This window comes from Esox lucius, chromosome 11 (assembly GCF_011004845.1).
Source record: "Esox lucius isolate fEsoLuc1 chromosome 11, fEsoLuc1.pri, whole genome shotgun sequence".
NCBI classification, from domain to species: Eukaryota; Metazoa; Chordata; class Actinopteri; order Esociformes; family Esocidae; genus Esox; species Esox lucius.
The window spans coordinates 35155208-35176630 of NC_047579.1; the positions used below are offsets into that span (position 1 = coordinate 35155208).

Consider the following 21423-nt stretch of genomic DNA (forward strand, 5'->3'; position numbering starts at 1 on the left):
TGTAAAAAGGGCTTTATAAATACATTTGATTTATTGCTATTACGAAGCTCAACTACAGTAAAAGGAAGCAGAACATATTCCGGTAAAATAAAAAGGGGCGGGTCACAGACATTTCACAGAACATTTTTGGGCGCATTTCTTCTTAGAAATTCCCCAGTCCCTTTCAGTCCAATTGCACTTATCTTAGAGGCGAGAGCGTGGTTCCTATGAAATATAGTTATACACTTCCAATCAAGTTTTTGACATGCCTTTCCCCTGTCAAGCGCTTGGATCCACTTAAGGAATTTGCGAGGGCGCCGGGAAAGAAACACTTAACAAGGAAGGCAGCCAATGATGTGCGACATTCCCAGTATGTATAGCGTAAGTTCGAACTCCATGTGACCATGTAAAACATAGCAGAAAGTTACATTTGATTATCTTGACGACTTATTTTCCAACACGATCATATCAATACCTACGTAATCAGCACGTAAACACGGCATGTGTAATCTAATTTCTATATTTTATAGCAGAAACACCCGAATTAGCGTTCGTGGGACAAGTTTGGCCCAAGACCACGTTTGCTGCTGCCAAAAGGTTTGACTACAAAAGTAATATCATTGGTCAAATGTACATGTGATGATAAATGGTAATTTACTGTTAGCTAAATATTGTACCCGTGACGTTGTTGACATTTTTTAAGTGCCTTCTCAAATCTGTGGCGCTCGATATAGTAGTTTATTAATATTAAAATTAAAAACCACCAACAAAGAACAAAATAGGCAAGAAACAATAGGACCACATCTTACTTTGAGAGACCGTGCGATAATTTTATTTCAAGCAGGGTACTTCGCACTCCACTAGTCCATAGTGGGGCACTGCCACGTCAATTGACTGTTAAAACATGTTTGTACGTTTATTTCAGACGGGGTACCCACAATTTCAAGACAAAAATATAATTGTGTAATGACAATCGACAATAAGTTGTTAGGAACTACACTTGTAACCTGAATCCAGCATTTATGGCTGGATCCCTCGTCTCATCTCAATTTCAGTTTTCAATAGAAAAGGCCTCCAATTCGGAAATGGAAATGTACAAATTTCTATGAGATCCAATGCTATGAAATGTATACTAGACATACATGATTTTTATAGGAGAATATCCTCCAATACTCCAATGAGAATCTTATAGGCCTACCTTAGTTCCAAATCATTATTTACACATTGGTAGGCTACATACACTGTCTTGCCTACCAAAAAAAACAGATTGGTGAAGAACTTTGAGAAACCCATATTCACCCGATAGTATTCTGGTGACTTTTCACACTTGTATGTGTGTGTTGGTGTATGTGTGTGTCTGTGTTTAAACCTTTTCTACAGCTGCAGCTAATTTGGTGTGTGTGTTAGTGTTTTTCATAGGTTCATGGTTGTGAGTAATGGCATGGACTGGAGTTTCATGCCTCCTGATGCTCCTACTACACACTGGCTTACCTAAACCTGGTGAGTCATTCACACTTAATTATGGGAAACTGTATACACTAATGACTGTGTCTGAAAGTCGGTTTTGAGAAAAATGTGGCTGGATCAGTAGTAATGCATTCATTAGAACAATTAGAACTGTGATAACCATCATTGGTTGTTACCCATACATTGTTAATGGGATGTGGGGTGCATTCTGGGTAATTTGGGGACAAGGAGTGAATGTGCACTAGCCAAAAGATTTAGGAAATAAATGTTTGTATATTTTAGAAGACACATATAACAATTGAAATAGTTAATGAAAACTTTGCAAGGTCATGTTTGCATTGATCTGTTAGCGTAAAGTCCACACATCTTATATATTGTCCTTCTCCTCACAAGGAACAATTATTTTGATTTCTTTTACCCCTTTTTCACCCCTCCAAATTTTATGATGTCCAATTTGGGATTGTGGCAACCCCAGATGAGCTTGCAGGCATTGAACTAATAAAAATTGTCCTGACTCAAGGCACTTTCTCAACAAAATAACTGATTGACAGTTCTTTTGTGTTTCTTCCATTTGCGAATAATCGCACCAATTGTTGTCACCTTCTCACCAAGCTGCTTGGCGATGGTCTTGTAGCCCATTCCAGTCTTGTGTAGGTCTACAATCTTGTCCCTGACATCCTTGGACAGCTCTTTGGTATTGGCCATGGTGGAGAGTTGTGTCTTTTCTATAGGTAACAAGCTGAGATTAGGAGCACTCCCTTTAACCTGTATAAAACACACCTGGGAGCCAGAAATCTTTTATGATTGAGAGGGGATCAAATACTTATTTCACTCATTAAAATGCAAATGAATTTATACAATGTTTGATATGTGTCTTTCTGGGTTTTGTTGTTGTTATTCTGTCTCTCACTGTTCAAATAAATCTACCATTAAAATTATAGAATATTCATTTCTTTGTCAGTGGGCAAACGTACAAAATCAGCAGGGGATCAAATAATGTTTGCCCTAGCTGTACGTAAATTATTATACCTAACCTTTAACCTATCCTGAAATGTAATTCATAACATGTCATATGTTTGTGTAAATTCTTAATATATTATGTTTTAGTAATGTTTTGTAACATATTATACATGCTGGTAACACATGATAATGTAACCTAATGTAGGTTACATATCATATGATATAGTGTGTCACAGATTTACACATACAGTGGGGAGAACATGTACAAACCCAATTCCAAAAAAGTTAGGACACTGTACAATTGTGAATAAAAACAGAATGCAATGATGTGGTAGTTTCAAATTTCAATGTTTTATTCAGAATACAACATAGATGACATATCAAATGTTTAAACTGAGAAAATGTATCACTTTAAGGGAAAAATAAGTTGATTTTAAATTTCATGACATCAACACATCTCAAAAAAGTTGGGACAAGGCCATGTTTACCACTGTGTGGCATCCCCTCTTCTTTTTATAACAGACTGCAAACGTCTGGGGACTGAGGAGACAAGTTGCTCAAGTTTATGAATAGGAATGTTGTCCCATTCTTGTCTAATACAGGCTTCTAGTTGCTCAACTGTCTTAGGTCTTCTTTGTCGCACCTTCCTCTTTATGATGCGCCAAATGTTTTCTATGGGTGAAAGATCTGGACTGCAGTCTGGCCATTTCAGTACCCGGATCCTTCTTCTATGCAGCCATGACATTGTAATTGATGCAGTATGTGGTCTGGCATTGTCATGTTGGAAAATGCAAGGTCTTCCCTGAAAGAGACGACGTCTGGATGGGAGCATATGTTGTTCTAGAACTTGAATATAACTGTCAGCATTGATGGTGCCTTTCCAGATGTGTAGGCTGCCCATGCCACACGCACTCATGCAACACCAAACCATCAAAGGTGCAGGCTTCTGAACTGAGTGCTGATAACAACTTGGGTTGTCCTTGTCCTTGTCCTCTTTAGTACGGATGACATCGATTCCCAGTTTTCCAAAATTAACTTCAAATCTTGATTCGTCTGACCACAGAACACGTTTCCACTTTGCCACAGTCCATTTTAAATGATCCTTGGCCCAGAGAAAACGCCTGTGCTTCTGGATCCTGTTTAGATACGGCTTTTGTTTTGACCTATAGAGTTTTAGCCGGCAACGGCGAATGGCACGGTGGATTGTGTTCACCGACAATGTTTTCTGGAAGTATTCCTGAGCCATGTTGTGATTTCCATTACAGTATCATTCCTGTATATGATGCAGTGCCGTCTGAGGGCCCGAAGATCACAGGCATCCAGTATGGTTTTCCGGCCTTGACCCTTACGCACAGAGATTGTTCCAGATTCTCTGAATCTTTGGATGATATTATGCACTGTAGATGATGATAACTTCAAACTCTTTGCAGTTGTTCTCTGAGAAACTCCTTTCTGATATTGCTCCACTATTTTTCACCGCAGCATTGGGGGAATTGGTGATCCTCTGCCCATCTTGACTTCTGAGAGACACTGCCACTCTGAGAGGCTCTTTTTATACCCAATCATGTTGCCAAGTGACATAATAAGTTGAAAATTGGTCCTCCAGCTGTTCCTTATCCGGCCTCTTATTGCTATCTGTCCCAACTTTTTTGGAATGTGTAGGTCTCATGAAATCCAAAATGAGCCAATATTTGGCTTGACATTACAAAATGTCTCACTTTCAACATTCGTTATGTTATCAATATTCTTTTGTGAATTAAATATACGTTTATGAGATTTGTAAATTATTCCATTCCCTTTTTACTCACAATTTTTACAGTGTCCCAACTTTTTTGGAATCGGGTTTGTATTTGATACACTGATATTTGTGTAGGTTTTTCTACTTCCAAAGCATGTAGAGGTCTGTAATCTTCATCATAGGTACACTTCAACTGTGAGAGACAGAATCTAAAACAAAAATCGAGAAAATCACATTGTATAATTTTTTTATTATTAATTAAAATTGTATTGCATGGCATAAGTATTTGATCACCTACCAACCAGTAAGAACTCCGGCTCTCACAGACCTGTTAGTTATTCTTTAAGTAGCCCTCCTGTTCTCCACTCATTACCTGTATTAACTGCACCTGTTTGAACTCGTTACCTGTATAAAAGACACCTGTCCACACACTCAATCAAACACACTCCAACCTCTCCACAATGGCTAAGACCAAAGAGCTGTGTAAGGACATCAGGGATAAAATTGTAGACTTGCACAAGGCTGGGCTACAGGACAATAGGCAAGCAGCTTGGTGAGAAGGCAACAACTGTTGGCGCAATTATTAGAAAATGGAAGAAGTTTAAGATGACGGTCAATCTCCCTCGGCCTGGGTTCCATGCAAGATCTCACCTCGTGGGGCCCAGAACTACATGGCAGGATCTGGTCAATGACCTGAAGAGAGCTGGGACCACAGTCTCAAAGAAAACCACTATGCCGTCATGGATTAAAATCCTGCAGCGCACGCAAGGTCCCCCTGCTCAAGCCAGCGCATGTCCAGGCCCATCTGAAGTTTGCCAATGACCATCTTGATGATCCAGAGGAGGAATGGAAGAAGGTCATGTGGTCTGATGAGACAAAAATAGAGCTTTTTGGTCTAAACTCCACTTGCCGTGTTTGGAGGAAGAAGAAGGATGAGTACAACCCCAAGAACACCATCCCAACCATGAAGCATGGAGGTGGAAACATCATTCTTTGGGGATGCTTTTCTGCAAAGGGGACAGGACGACTGCACCGTATTGAGGGGAGGATGGATGGGGCCATGTATTGCAAGATCTTGGCCAACAACCTCCTTCCCTCAGTAAGAGAATTGAAGATGGATCGTGGCTGGGTCTTCCAGCATGACAACGACCCGAAACACACAGCCAGGGCAACTAAGGAGTGGCTCCGTAAGAAGCATCTCAAGGTCCTGGAGTGGCCTAGCCAGTCTCCAGACCTTAACCCAATAGAAAATCTTTGGAGGGAGCTGAAAGTCTGTATTGCCCAGCGACAGCCCTGAAACCTGAAGGATCTGGAGAAGGTCTGTATGGAGGAGTGGGCCAAAATCCCTGCTGCAGTGTGTGCAAACCTGGTCAGGAACTACAGGAAACGTATGATCTCTGTAATTGCACTGTAAGGTTTCTTTACCAAATATTAAGTTCTGCTTTTCTGATGTATCAAATACTTATGTCATGCAATAAAATGCAAATGAATTACTTAAATCATACAATGGGATTTTCTGGCTTTTTGTTTTAGATTCCTTCACTCACAGTTGAAGAGTACCTATGATAAAAATTACAGACTCCTACATGCTTTGTAAGTGGAAAAACCTGCAGAATCGGCAGTGTATCAAATACTTGTTCTCCCCACTATAATAGTTCTTATATTTTACGTATTTCCATGAGACCAAGTTTGGTACCCACAAGACAAGCCAAAGCACACAAGTTAACAATGAATTGTTGACTTGAAATAACTATTTGAATTTAAGAACATGTGAAGTGTTGATAGTCTTGATTGTGTTCTCTTCAGATATGATGGCTCATTATTTCTGGTTTAGCTGCACAGCGCTGGGAATTATCGGGGAATCCACACGTGCACATCAGCCGTAGTGGTGACACACGACACATTCATCTGTTTCTCCGGCGTGACTGAATGGGGGTGCAGAAGCACAGTACATTTCTGTACCAAAATTGTACTGAACCGCAATAAGCTGTGTGTTAAACGTAGGCCTAACTTCACACCCCTAGTAGTTTTGGCTGTTTGGTGAATCAGAAAACACTAATGGTTGTAATCTGATTAAATTCATATTGAGTCTAGTGTAGAAGAGGAACTCTGAAAGAAAGGAAATCTTTGCCCAGCCCCTCATTGTTTTCAACATAATTTCCTGTTTGGACGGTTTCATAGCTATGCTGCTTATACTTTCCTGGCTACATACCTCATGTTCCTAGAAACGCTGCCACTGTGCAACTGCTTGTGGTTTCAACGTTGTGTGTGTGAGTGTGTGCATGTGTGTGCTTATATGCACGTGTGGGTGGAGGGTGAAGAAGTTGGTACAGTTAGAACAAGAACATCTACAGTTAGAACAGGTACACCATGAGTGATACCTAAAATTCTAAATGAATGTAAACATCTGGCCTCAGTTAGTTGAGCAGTATAAAGCCTCTGCCTTTGCTCTAAAAACCCCTCTCGCCCCTGTATATATACAGACCTGGTGACAAATTAAAGAATAAAACAACATAAAATGTCTAATTAATTGGCTGGACCACCACAAGCTGCCAGAACAGCTTCAATGTGCATTGGCATGGGTTCTATAGTCTCTGGAACTCTACTGGATGGATGGTTCTTCCAAAAGACTTTCTCTCATTTGTTGTTTTGATAATGGTGGTGGAGAGCTCTGTCCAATGCGTAAATCTTTTCCTCTTGATCCTGCTCAGCATTTTTATACACGCCACAGAGCATGATAGGATGTTCATTGCTCAATTGTATCATGCGGTACACCAGTATGGAATCATATGCATTCATTATGTTACTCCACGCCTTTTTTCTTTAAATTGTCATGTGTACACTACCGTTCAAAAGTTTCGGATCACTTAGAAATGTTCTTGTTTTTGAATGAAAAGCATTTTTGTTGTCTCTTTGTAGTGTAATGAGAAATGTCTGTTGAGGAAGAGTTTAAGTGTATTCGACGAAGAGGCGTGTCTGGCCCAACCAAGTCTCCGGTGACTCTGGAATTCTGTCTTTCTAGGCAGAGCTGCAAAGAAAAAGCCATATCTCAGATATGGCCATTATAAAGAAAAGATGGGCAAAAGAACACACACTGGAAGATTGGAAAAAGGTTTATGGACAGACATCTAAGTTTGATGTGTTTGGATCACAAAGAAGAACATTAGTCAGATGCAGACCTAATGAATAGATGTTGGAGGAGTGCTTGACGCCATCTGTCAAGCATGGTGGTGGCAATGTGATGGTCTGGGGGTGCTTTGGTGGTGGTAAAGTGGGAGATATGTGCAGGGTAAAAGGGATCTTGAAGAAGGAAGGCTATCCCTCCATGGTGCAACGCAATGCAATACCCTGTGGACTGTGCTTGCACAGACCTTCCAAGGGGCATGTGCTCAATCTGGAAAAGTGGGAAAAGTTGTCGGCTCACAAAGATGGACAATGTGTTGGAGTGAGTGATGCATGAAAAAAAACGGATGACACATGCTCATCGGAGTGAGTAACCCGTGTAAAAAAACGAATGACACATGCTTGTCGGTGTGTAGCAAATGGGCATCTGCTCTGCACAGGTTGAGCCTCACCTATGCACATGTCAGCTCCAAACTATGCAATTACTATTTGGGGAAGAAGCAATCAGCTGGTATTCTGTCTATATTGGAGTGGCCAGCACAGTCACCGGATCTCAACACTATTGAGCTGTTATGGGAGCAGCTTGATCGTAAGAAGTGCCCATCAAGCCAATCCAACCTATGGGAGGTGCTTCAAGAAGCATGGAGTGAAATCTCTTCAGATTGCCTCAACAAATTGACAACTACAATGTCAAATGTCTGCAAGGCTGTAATTGCTGCAAATGGAGGTTTCTTTGACAAAAGCAAAGTTTGAAGTACACAATTATTAATAAAAAAAACATTATTTCTAACCTTGTCAGTGACTATATTTGTCATGTTTGTAGAAGGCAGGACACAGGCATCAAACAAATTCACTTTAATTTCCAAACTTAGGAACCTCAAATGTCACGCATAACATGAACAGCAATCAGTGACAGACAAGAAACACTAGGACAGGAGGAACTTAAATAGGGACTAAACAAGGGGTTAACAAGACACTGGTGAAAGCAATACACAAACAAAGCTGAACATAGAAACATGAAAACTAGAACCAGAACACACAGAATATAGAACTGCAATGACCGGCACTGCACAGGCCTTGACCAGGCTTTAAAATATTTCATATTAATTTCGCTGTATTTCCTATTCAAACTCTTTTGATGAAGTGACCCCAAACATATTTCAAGTTTATCATCTTCATTGCATCCAACATTTTTCAAGACGGTTTTGCCCTCTGGTTGCTGTAATAATGTAAACATCTTGGTCTTATTTTATGAGCTGACTGGTAATTTATAAATGACTCTGAATTTATGACAGATTTTTTTATCTACTTCAAAATCATTCTGTAAAATGTAAATAAAGTATTTCATGGTTTGCCACAGCAAATCTAACCTGTGTTCCTTTGCTATTCTGTCATAGCCTCTTTGGCAAAGGTACAAACTTGTTTTCTACGTACAATCCTGCTTTCTGTACCCCTTTACTGTCACTCAGTATATTTTGTCTTCTCACTTCCTTGGCTGCTCTTTATTAAACTTTAAGGGGGTAGTTCATTGGTCTAGCTTACTGACCTGTGTTTTTCCCCTTTAGAGATCAGAGGTTTGCTATCTGTGTGAAAGTAGCCATTTATTGTATCTTATTGGGACACCAACTGTGGCATAAAACAATCAACTTTGATACAATCATGAAATGTATCAATTTGGACGTAACCAGTTTTTCGATATGGTCTTAGATTTTACAGACTCTGTGAAGATTCTTCTTTCTAAATATGTGGTCACATGATTCCTTTTGTATGTCTAACCCTTAGAACTAACTCACCACATTGTCCTCTCATTAATCTTATCTGGATGTCTCACTTACACTCTTTCTGTGTATGTGTACAGGCAATCCGCCTCCTCCCTCAACTCCTCAGTGTTACATCCCCTATGCTACACTGGTGGATATACTATGTTCCTGGGACCCTGGTTCAGACCCACAGATTCCCACCTCCTACACTATGTACTGGCAGTCAGGCGATTGGTAAAGACCTGTCTACTTCTACATGTATACACCCTATCGGCGTAAAGTATATACATACAGTATCGTTTTACAGTACAAAAACAACAAAATATGTTACTGCAAACAGTATTTTGTATGCTTTGACATCATTGCACATACATATTCCTTTTACCATGCAACAGTGCCGTCTTTAATAGTTTTGTCTTTGACTGTGTGTTATTGTGCCTGCTTTCATTTCAACAGGACTGACTCAGTGGAGGGAACCAACGTGAGTGGTGTAATCCCTCGTGACCGGTACTCCAAGTACAGTGACCTGGAGGTGTGGGTTAAAGCTGTCAATAAGCTGGGCAATGTCACGTCTGAAAAGGCTTCCTTTAACACCGGTGACATCAGTGAGTCCGTCGGGGATGACTCTTCTGCACCTTCGCTATTCATTCAGAGGGACAAACAGGACACCTTCCGTCACACTAACTGATTCCCAATCTCCCCCTCACTCCGTTCTGCCCTAAACTCAAAGGGGCTTTACAAAAACATTTATGCAAAGTAAAGCCCCTTTGAGTCAGTGCAAAACATTAATTTACATTATTTACATGGAAAATAATAATCACAATTTAAAGAAAAAGATTAAAATAATAATTATTAGAAGTCAAACTAAGTAAACATTACACACATACAGTGGATATAAAAAGTCTACACACCCCTGTTAAAATGCCAGGTTTTTGTGATGTAAAACCCCAAACTTCCCTTTCCCGAGGCACATTTGCCAGCTCTGACTGGGGGATCCCGAGGCGTTCCCAGGCCAGTGTCGAAATATAATCTCTCCACCTAGTCCTGGGCCTACCCCAAGGTCTCCTCCCAGCTGGATGTGCCTGGAACACCTCCCTAAGGAGACGTCCTGGGGGCATCCTTACCAGATGCCTGAACCACCTCAACCTGCTCCTTTCGATGCAAAAATAATTAGACAAAGATAAATCATGCCAGAACTTTTTCCACTTTTAATGTGACTTATAATGTGAACAATTCAATTGAAAAATAAACTGAAATCTTTAAGGGGGAAAAATGAAAAATCTTACAATAACCTGGTTGCATAAGTGTGCACACCCTCTTATAACTGGGGATGTGGCTGTAGTCAGAATTAACCACACATTCAAACTCATGTTACAAATAAGTCACTACACACCTGCCATCATTTAAAGTGACTGATTAATCACAAATAAAGTTGAGCTGTTGAGGATTTTCCTGACATTTTCTTAGTTGCATCTCAGAGCAAAAGCCAGGGTCCGAAGAGAGCTTCCAAAGAATCAAAGGGATCTCATTGTTGAAAGATATCAGTTAGGAGAAGGGTACAAAATAATTTCCAAAGCATTAGATATTCCATGGAACACAGTGAAGACAGTCATCATCAAGTGGAGAAAATATGCCACAACAGAGACATTACCAAGAACTGGACGTCACAGAAAACTGGTCAGGGAGGCTTCCAAAAGGCCTACAGCAACATTAAAGGAACTGCAGGAATTTCTCGCAAGTACTGGTTGTGTGCTACAAGTGACAACAAGCTCCCGTATTCTTCATATGAATGGGGTAAGGTGGCAAGACGGAAGCTTTTTCTTACAAAGAAAAACATCCAAGCCTGGCTGAAGATTGCAAAAACAAACATCAAGTCCCCCAAAAGCACGTGGGAAAAAGTATTATGGTCTGATGAAACCAAGGTAGAACTTTTTGGCCATAATTCCAAAAAGTATGTTTGGCGCAAAAACAACACTGCACATCACCCAAAGAACACCATACCCACAGTGACACTTGGTGGTGGCAGCATCATGCTTTGGGGCTGTTTTTCTTCAGCTGTATCCGGGGACTTCGTCAGGGTGGAGAGAATTATGAACAGTTCCAAATACCAGACCATTTTGGCACACAACCTTCAGGTGTTTGTTAGAAAGATGAAGAGGAAGTTCACCTTTCAGCACGACAACGATCCAAAGCACACATCCAAATCCACAAAAGCATGACATCACCAGAAGAAGATTAACGTTTTGGAATGGCCCAACCAGAGCCCAGACCTGAAAAAAAAAAAGACAGTGCTGTAATAAAATCAAAAGGTGCTTCAACAAAGTATTCGTTTAAGGGTGTGCCCACTCATGCAACCAGGTTATTGTGAGTTTTTTATTTTTCCCCCTTAAAGATTTCAGTTTTTCAATTGAATTGTTCACGTTATAGGTAATATTAAAGGTAGAAAAAGTTCTAACATGATTTATCTTTGTCTCATTCTTTTACATCACAAGAACCTGGAATTTTAACTGGGGTGTGTAGACTTTTTATATCCACTGTACGTGCATACACACACACACGTTATTATATCAGATATGTATAATGTCATAACAGTGTGAAACATTTTGAGTATGAATGAAAAGGGAAAATAAACAAACACAAATAATTAGTTTCGTAAGCTCTGCTTATGTACCAAGTATGGACATTTTAAAATATTTTGTTTATATCTGCCTTACTCACTTTTTTTTTTCCTCTTCTATTTTCTCTCCCCCTTACTATGTGTTTCTGTCTCATTTTGACTCTCCACCTGTTTCAACTCTCTTCCTTATCCATTCCTCCATCAGTGAAGCCACCCGCCCCTGAAATATTTAAACATTCCCACCAGCCTCTGGAGATCTTCTGGAGAATAGATTGTTTGGAATTAGTAAGCCTCAAAGAATGTGAGGTCCAGTATCGCACTCAAGACCAGCAGGATTGGACTCAGGAGGTTTGAGTAATTTACCTATAAGCAAGATCTGATAATTGTTACTTCCCAAATCTCTCATATTAATTAATTCATTTCTATATATGGATGTAAAGTTAAATGACTGGTAGTCAAAGCTCTCTCTAGCCCAAACCTAGAACAATGCAATGCTACTGTTGATTAGTGTCAGAAGGACAGTTAATTTGGATACAGGGAGTTTCACCTGCAAATACAATCCTACATATCTCAATGTGCTACTGGCAATTATGTATTTCTAGCTCATGGCATGAGCTACCTTTTAAGGGCCAAATCAGAATTGTTGCATTCAATAAATGTCCAAACAATTTTCTTTTATAATTTTGTTTTGGTCAATAATTTTGTGGGCCAGAAAAAGGGCAGCGGTTGTTTTAATCAAAAGGAATAATTATCTTTGAGGCCGCATGTTGCCTGTTCATGTTTCAAGTTTTTCATTTTAGTTCTCTCATTCTCTCATTTCACTTTCTTAGGAAGAAAGCCTTCTAAAAAGCTACTCGCTCCAGACTCCACAGCCCAATACTTTGTATGAGTTCCAGGTGCGCTGTGCCTGTGAATGTAATTGCGCTGAGTCCATGATGAGTGACTGGAGCTCAACCTACACAGCAAGGAGTTATGAGGCAGGTCAGTCAGTGGGTGCTGATGGGTAATGTATTATTCTCCACAGCATGAAAAAATGCGTGAATGTAATTTTCATTTCTCTTTATCTTTGTGTCTCTCTATTTCTCTCAGCACCGGTTAAGGCATTGGATGTATGGAGTGACTGTGGAGTCACCTCAGAGCTTTCTCAGTGTGGCCTTATGTGGAAGGTATATTTAAGCAATAAAACCTGAAGATGTGTGTTATTTAATTAAGGCCTTGGCCCCCTTTGGTGATTACAGACCATGCGACAACATGGCACTCATTTTACCTCTGATGCTAATTGCTCTTGTGTCTGATGGCAAACCAAGCACCTATATCTGCCTGACAATTTAGGGCGGTTCTTACACATAACGCTGACCGTCTGAATACGGGTGTTGATCAGGGTCCACAAACCCACAAGGTGCTTTAATATTATTGTAAACTGGATCTAAACGTTTAGAACGTTAAACAATTCACATTGTGTCTAACCAGTGGTATATTGTCTGGTGTACAGTACTACAGTTTTCAGCCAACCGTGAATATAGCACTTAGCAACGGTATATTGGCATTATACCACAACCCCTGAGATGCTTAATTGCTGTTATAAACCAGTTACAAAAGTAATTCGAACACTCAAAATATATGTGATGTCTTCACTGTGGTATATGGTCTAATGTACCCCAGTTTTCAGCCAATCAAATTTCAGGATTCAAACAATACATTTTACAATAGTGTATACCAAAACTAATATTTCAGAAGACCTTACCGTTTTTATAATATACTTTTTTTTCACTACATAATGCTAGAACTTTTATCCTCAGGAGTTGCCCATCCAGTTTGCACGAGGGGAGGTGCTGGGGTACATGGTGACATTATTGTACAGTAACGGCACAAAGAAGGATGAAAACGTGTTGCTGACAATGAATGGGGACCGGCTTGTCAGTCAAGAGAAGATATGGCGCTTCACTCCCTCTCTGCAGGGTGTATTAGGAGGGGATGTGTCAGCCTACAATTCCCAGGGTGCCAGCGAACATGCTCACCACGCCCTACCCACATCATGCAAGGGTAAGGCTTTGTGTTTGAGGGGGTAGTGCAGAGTTCAATCAAAGCTGCAATGTCTGCAAGATCACATAATGATCACAGTATCCTCCATAGCAGTACGTAATACATTAGTATAGGATAACATTCTCGAATATAAAAATACTACTGCGTTTAATAGTGAGGGATAATTCCGTGCAGCTTCATTGTGCATGTTGATATATTTTTTTAGTTATTTCCATGTTTCAAAGTATTTTGGTTTACAATATGTAGCATAAAGTGAGCACATTTTTTAGCAGATGTTGTTAAACTGGCATCTTTCTGAATCAGACCAACATAGACTAAAGAAACAGAGAAACTTGAAGCAAAATGTTGTTTATTGAAAATGACATAAGTGGACAAAAAGACAGATTCTGCTGCAGTGGTACTGCTGGCCATGTCTTCACAGGTTTATCTTCCCCTCAGGTCTACCTGTGTCAGAACTATCCTTCACCGTAAACATGACTCTATGGAGCCTTAACGTGTCCTGGTTTCTGCCAAACCAGCCCATTGAAAACATACAAGAGTTTGTGGTGCAGTACAATAAGGCAGGGATTTTTCCAACAGCGGGCTTTGAATGGATAAAAGTGGACAGAAATCTAATGTCAGTCATTCTAAGAGGTATGAGGCATGGATTCTATCTATTTTCAGTGTCATGTAAAACAGATCTCTGAACATTTCCAGTTCGTGTCAAGTTCACAGCATCCTTTTTTGTCTCCATCACCACCTACAGGTCACTTTGAGAATTTTACTGCCTACAATGTGTCGTTGTATGCCGTTTTCAATAACAGTAGCTGCTTACTTGCATCAAAAATTGCATATTCCATTAGTGGACGTAAGTATACTACTGGTTTTAAGTGAATGTATTTTATACTGCACTTGCTAGAATGTAATTAGTGCACAAGACCAGTTTTAGTCAAATCTCTGAAATCACGAACCTCCAACTATTACAGTACATTTTTTTTATCCAAATGTTATTGAGTCCAATGTGAACACTAGCTGGTTTTGATTAAAATGTTATTAGTGGGAGATAAAATGCAACCAAAAAGTAAAATTAGGCATACAATACACTGTGACAAAACATTAAATTATAGGAGCACTTCCATTATACGAAAATGGAAGTGAAAAGAGTTGCCTCCTCCAATTCTGTGACTGTAGCCATGCAACAGAGGACGAAGTTACACAAGTTGCATCATAGCACTCTAGCACCTATAACTACCAGGAAAAAGTATGGTATATTAGTATTCTTTTTATACAGTAGATTTGCTGTGATTAACACAGAAAGCCATTATTTGAGTTGTACAGAACAATTGCCAAATGGATGAACGATCAGCTGTGCAGGTGAATTTAGAATGTTCTGATGGTAAATAAGAGGTGTTGGCCACTAATGCTGGCAGTGGGACCATTCTGTCTACTATCAATAGTATAAATCACTGTAAAATGTATTATTCCATTTCTGCGTATCTGTACCATCTTACCATCTCCTCTTTGAAACGCTTCTTAGTCCCACCCAAAGTGCGGGATTTCCAGTCCCAGATCGATGGCAATGTTGTCACTGTGTCCTGGCAACACAACTTGCTGAACGAGAGCAAGGGGCACATTCTGTACTATCAACTGATACTAGACAACTCCACAGGTATACAACAGACAGTGTTATATGTTGTTGCTTAACAATTATTATGTCATGGAAATAAAATATTGTTTGTCTATGCTGCATATTAGAATAGTTTAGACAGGGTTGACTAGCAAATCCTGGTTCTGTGTGTGCTATCTTGCCAACTCCTATGCAAATTCTTAAAAAGGACACCTCACAAACCGATTTGGGTGCAGGATTTCCGCAGGCTACCCTAGTGCGCCATGTAATGCACGCGCAAGTGTCCTGCCCGCAATCATTCAGCCTCTTTTCATTTGACAGTGCACAATGTGAGCGGGAACCAGACAAGCTTTGTTTTTTCTGGTCTTACCTCTGGGCACCACCATGTCTGGATCAGGGCTGCGACAGAAGCTGGACTGGAACCCAGTGGAAGCATCAACTTCTTTTATCTGGAAACCGACGGTATTCCACCACTCATTTCAATGTGGTTCAAATACATTTGTGCTACAGTGTACACCGATGAGCCAATGCATTATGACCACTCACTGGTGATGCGAATAACGTTGATCATCTCCTAACAAGGGTACATGTCAAGGTCTGGGTAGATTAGATGGTAAGCGAACAATCTGTTCTCGTAGTCAACGTGTTGGATGCAGGAGACAAGGACTGGAATTAAGACCTGAGCGACTTTGAAAAAGGCCAAATTGTTATGGCCAGACGACTGGGTCAGAGCATCTCTAAAACGGCAAGGCTTGTCTGGTGCTTCAGGTCAGCAGTGGTGAGTACCTACCGACAGTGGTCCAGGGCTCATCGTGCCTCCACCTCGCAACTTACTGAGCTTGGAGGATCTGCTGCTAAAGTCTTGATGCCAGATACCACAGGACACCTTCAGAGGTCCTGTAGAGTCCATGCCTGAGCGGGTCTGTGCTGTTTTGGGGGCACGCGTAGGACCAACAGCATATTAGACACGTGGTCATAATGTTTCTGCTCATCTGTGTACATGAATGAACATGGATTGCTGGCTTGGTTTGTCATTAAGTTGTTGACTTCACCTTATCGGTTTTTCCTTCTGTTGTCACAGGTATCTTCTACACTCTGTGGTTAATAATACTAGTATTATTAACATTACTATTCCTTTTCCTTTTGATTTGGTAAGACTGCATTCCCATATCTAAAAAGCAGGATAACTAAAATAGGTTTTTGATTATTTAATTGTGGTCTTGAACAATGGCCATTTTCTTTTCATTTTTGGCACACTTTCAAAAAACCTTTTGATATACTTTGCTGTGTTTTGTGCTAACGTAACATGACCAGTGTCAAGCTTTGTCATGTATGCTTCCTTCATCCCTCTGAAAGTTTATCTATGTCAGAATAAGTCTTACAAAGAGACAATACATCAGTAAGTGGAAATGAGAATGTATATTTGAGAATAGATATTTGGCTATATTTGACAATGTACACTGAACAAAATTATAAATGCAACACTTTTGATTTTGCCCCCATTTATCATGAGTTCAAATACTTTTTCTATGTACACAAAAGGCCTATTTCTCTCAAATATTATTCACAAGTCTAAATCTGTATAAGTGAGCACTTCTTTGCCGAGATAATCCATCCACCTCACAGGTGTGGCATATCAAGATGCTGATTAGAAAGCATGATTATTGCACAGGTGTGCCTTAGGCTGGCCTCAATAAAAGGCCACTCTAAAATATGCAGTTTTACTGTATTGGGGGGGTCCAAAAACCAGTCAGTATCTGGTGACCACCATTTGCCTCACGCAGTGCAACACATCTCCTTTGCATAGAGATGATCAGGTTGTTGATTGTGGCCTGTGGAATGTTGGTCCACTCTTCAATGGCTGTGTGAAGTTACTGGATATTGGCAGGACCTGGAACACGCTGTCGTATACGTCGATCCAGAGCATCCCAAACATGCTCAATGGATTACATGACATGTGAGTATGCTGGCCATGCAAGAACATGCATGTTTTCAGCCTGCAGGAATTGAGTACAGATCCTTGCAACATGGGGTCGTGCATTATCATGCTACAACATGAGGTGATGGTCATGAATAAATGGCACAACAATGGACCTCAGGATTTCATCACGGTATCTCTGTATTCAAAATGCCATCAATAAAATACACCTGTGCCCACTCAAGTCGGTTACGACGATTAACCGCAGTCAGGTCGAGACCCCGATGAGGACGACAAGCATGCAGATGAGCATCTCTGGCAGTTTGTGCAGAAATTCTTTGGTTATGCAAACTAATTGTTGCAGCAGCTGTCCGGGTGGTCTCAGACGATCTTGGAGGTGAAGATGCTGGATGTGGAGGTCCTGGGCTGATGTAGTTACACGTGGTCTGTGGTTGTCAGGCTGGTTGGATGTACTGCCAAATTCTCTGAAACGCCTTTGGAGACGGCTTATGGTAGAGAAATTAACATTCAATTCATGGGCAACAGCTCTGGTGGACATTCCTACAGTCAGCATGCCAATTGCACGCTCCTTCAAAACTTGCGACATCTGTGGCATTGTGCTGTGTGATGGAACTGCACATTTTAGAGTGGCATTTTATTGTGGCCAGCCTAATGCACACCTGTCAAATAATCATGCTGTCTAATCAGCATCATTATATGCCACACCTGTGAGGTGGATGGATAATTTCGGCAAAGGAGAAGTGCTCACTAACACGGAATTAGACAGATTTGTGAACAATATTTGAGAGAAATAGGCCTTTTGTGTACAGACCTTTTAGTTCAGCTCATGATAAATGGGGGCAAAAACCAAAGTGTTGCGTTTATAATTTTGTTCAATGTATATTTGGTTATAACTGAGAATAGGTTTTTGGTTATATTTGAGTATGTATATTTAAGAATGCATATTTGTGTGTATTTGAGAATAGAAATGTGGCTGTATTTGAGAATAGATATTTGGGTATAGTGGAGAATATGCTGATCCGGTTGTTACTGTACACACACAAACATAATTTACCATTTTAAATTAAAGCATACTATATATTAAATTAAAGCATACTATATTTCTGCTTCTTTCAGGTACATAAAGGAAAAGTAAGTTAATAAACTTTGTTTACGTTTTTGTGTGCAGCATGTGAGTGATACTTCTTTAACAGGATACTGAAAATACACTGAAGGCATGCTTTCTGGTTCCTAGGTGGTACAATTAAAGCATACTATATTTCTGCTTCTTTCAGGTGCATAAAGGAAAAGTAAGTTAATAAACTTTGTTTACGTTTTTGTGTGCAGCATGTGAGTGATACTTCTTTAACAGGATACTGAAAATACACTGAAGACATGCTTTCTGGTTCCTAGGTTGTGTTTTCAAGTGCCTGACCCAATAAATAGCAAACTCTTTCAGCAAAAGATACCAGAGGTAAGAGATGAGCTGACAAAACTGTGATAGACAAATACCAGCCATTTTGTATTTTTGTTAGTGGTCATGGACAGTGCTGCTTGAAAGTATGTGAATTTTTTGTGTTGATTTTTATTTTGTGTTCACCATGCAATCTTTATCAAAAGAGGGTGTCTTTTACAAGGGATATTTACAAAAGAGTTTCAGGGCTCTGAGAGCGTTTAGCATGACAGAAACTCTATTAATCAGGTAAATGTGAACATCTGGACATTTGCAAACCTCCCTTACTAGATCTCAGGTTACTATTAATGCTTCAACAATAAGATGATCCCTGAATCAGTATGGTATTAATGGGAGAGTGGCTAGGAAGAAGCCGCTACTGTCAAAATGGAACCAAATTTCCCATCTTAACTTTGCCAGATTTTGGGAAGTCTGTTCTCTGGACAGAAGTTTTTGTTAAATAAACAATGAAGATATATCACATGATTTTGTTTTGTGTCTTTCATTGATAATGTATTTATTACAAATTGTGGTTTAGGATTTACGAGTAAGTTTAATGTAGGGTTCACATGTAGGTTCACATACTTTCAAGCAGTAATGTATTATCAGGTCCATCACTGATGTGGTTTTTGATAATTTTTCAGCGATCGGCCTTAAACATGGAAATAAACCTTGACTATACAAATAAGAGGATAATTTGTCCTCATAATAAAATCTTTAAGATTTTCCAATGTGAATGATGATGGACTATGACCCCAGTGGCTAAAGGTTCTGTTATTGATACCACCTTCAGAAATGTACGTGCTCACGGTCAGTGGATATAGACATGATGCGCCCCAGTCAGAGCCATATAACCCTGGGGAACTAAAGGAAGTGTCACTAACTACCTGTCTGTGTGTCGTTGCTCTAGTTCAACAGCTCCTGGACAGGGAACTGCAACTCTGTAGAGTACAACCCAAAGATCTCGGAGCTGGAGGTGGTTGAAAAGCCTCTCTGGGATGCCAAGGCTAGCCCAAAGGAAATGTCCAACTCAGATAGACTGATAGGGGACAGAACCCACACAAGGAGGAATGGAGAGCGGCATGAGGAGGTACATGCTGACCCAGGGGATTACAGAGACAAAGACTTGCAACAGACAGAAGGGAGAAGAGAGAACAGAAGAGAGGGTTACAGAAAAATGATTGACACTTACAAAGATGAGAGGGACTGGGAAGAGTCCTTGTCGGAGGATGACCAGTTTGTTTCAGACTATGAGAAGCATTACATGCCTGGAAATGTATGACCCTACTGCTGGTTGGGTTTGGTATAATATATATATACACACACACACACACAGTGCCTTGCGAAAGTATTCGGCCCCCTTGAACTTTGACCTTTGGCCACATTTCAGGCCTCAAACAGAAAGATATAAAACATATATATATATATAATATCCTGACACCCTCCATTGTTCAGTTTGTCCCCTCTTTAATTGTGAAACCTTTTTTCTTTTTTACTATGATGATAAAGTATTATATAGATTGTCAAATGCAGGTATTTGTATTGCTTTTACCATTTAGAAGTTGCAAAGGTTTTTCTACTCATACAACTCTATTTCAGGGAACCAAATGTGGTGGGGGAGGTATAATGTCCAAATGAAGCTTTTATGTTTAGTATTAAGTCTTGTAATGGACTTAAGAATGTACTGTATTCTCACTTGACAGCAAGCAGGTGAGGTATCTAGTAATGATGAGGTAACTTGTAATTATTTATATATTTGCTACCTAGGAATGATTTGTTTTAACATCTAAACGTATGTATTAGGTATGAGCAATATGCTGTAGATGTGGGGCTTGCTAAATTATAGAGTGCACTTTATGTTGTTATTATTGATAAATACAACTTGTTTGGAAAAAGTTAAATTTCATAGTAAATGTACACCTGTATTAAAAAACAGAAAGTGAGTATTGTTCAGGTTGGAAACCATCTGACAGTAATTCCATTATGGATGGAAGAACAAAAGGGTGTTGTAGAAGAGGTTTAGTCATATCAGTGCCACACCACAGTCAGACACACACCATGAGTAACAGGCAGTGAGGAACACACACCATGAGTAACGGGTAGTGAGGAACACACACCATGAGTAACAGGCAGTGAGGAACACACACCATGAGTAACGGGCAGTGAGGAACACACACCATGAGTAACGGGCAGTGAGGAACACACACCGTGAGTAACGGGCAGTGAGGAACACACACCGTGAGTAACGGGCAGTGAGGAACACACACCGTGAGTAACGGGCAGTGAGGAACACACACCGTGAGTAACGGGCAGTGAGGAACACACACCGTGAGTAACGGGCAGTGAGGAACACACACCGTGAGTAACGGGCAGTGAGGAACACACACCGTGAGTAACGGGCAGTGAGGAACACACACCGTGAGTAACGGGCAGTGAGGAACACACACCGTGAGTAACGGGCAGTGAGGAACACACACCGTGAGTAACGGGCAATCAGGCACACACACTGTGAGTAACGGGCAATCAGGCACACACTGTGGCACCTGTGGAGATAATTCTCTCTGTGTCCCTTATAAAAGCCAGTGCTGATTTTTATCACAGTTTTGTTTTATTAAACTCTGAAAGAATAGTATGACTAAAAGCCTCAGCCAGTAGTCAATGGCTGTTTGTGTTTGTGCATGACTCCATCTTATGTTTGATAGTAGGAGAAAGATAATTCTATAAAATAAATCTGCAGTGAGGGCCAAACGTCAGCCTTG

The 21423-nt window shown here is 40.3% G+C and overlaps 1 protein-coding gene across 5 annotated transcripts; it reads left to right on the plus strand.

The window, feature by feature from the left end:
• The first annotated feature begins 135 nt into the window (after positions 1-135).
• il12rb2l (interleukin 12 receptor, beta 2a, like) lies at positions 136-20607 on the plus strand. Of its 5 annotated transcripts, none has more exons than XM_034295404.1 (18): positions 136-360; positions 510-576; positions 1387-1479; positions 9126-9261; positions 9484-9632; positions 11850-11992; positions 12475-12625; positions 12734-12810; positions 13444-13687; positions 14126-14320; positions 14433-14534; positions 15204-15335; positions 15615-15755; positions 16375-16444; positions 18349-18363; positions 18507-18521; positions 18625-18685; positions 19575-20607. In XM_034295404.1, the coding sequence occupies exons 3-18, from the start codon at positions 1416-1418 to the stop codon at positions 19944-19946; spliced, it is 2067 nt and encodes a 688-aa protein (XP_034151295.1). In that variant the 5' UTR covers positions 136-360; positions 510-576; positions 1387-1415; the 3' UTR covers positions 19947-20607. The 5 variants fall into 5 exon arrangements, with proteins under 5 accessions (XP_034151295.1, XP_034151297.1, XP_034151296.1 ...); XM_034295406.1 differs by having other exon boundaries at positions 513-576; XM_034295405.1 differs by having other exon boundaries at positions 136-349.
• The last annotated feature ends 816 nt before the right edge of the window (positions 20608-21423 follow it).

Coding starts and splice junctions, on each gene's coding strand:
- il12rb2l (XM_034295404.1), top strand. CDS start 1,416: ATGGCATGGACTGGAGTTTCATGCCTCCTGATGCTCCTACTACACACT. Junction 1,480..9,125: donor CACTGGCTTACCTAAACCTG/GTGAGTCATTCA, acceptor GTATGTGTACAG/GCAATCCGCCTCCTCCCTCA. Junction 12,626..12,733: donor AGCAAGGAGTTATGAGGCAG/GTCAGTCAGTGG, acceptor TATTTCTCTCAG/CACCGGTTAAGGCATTGGAT.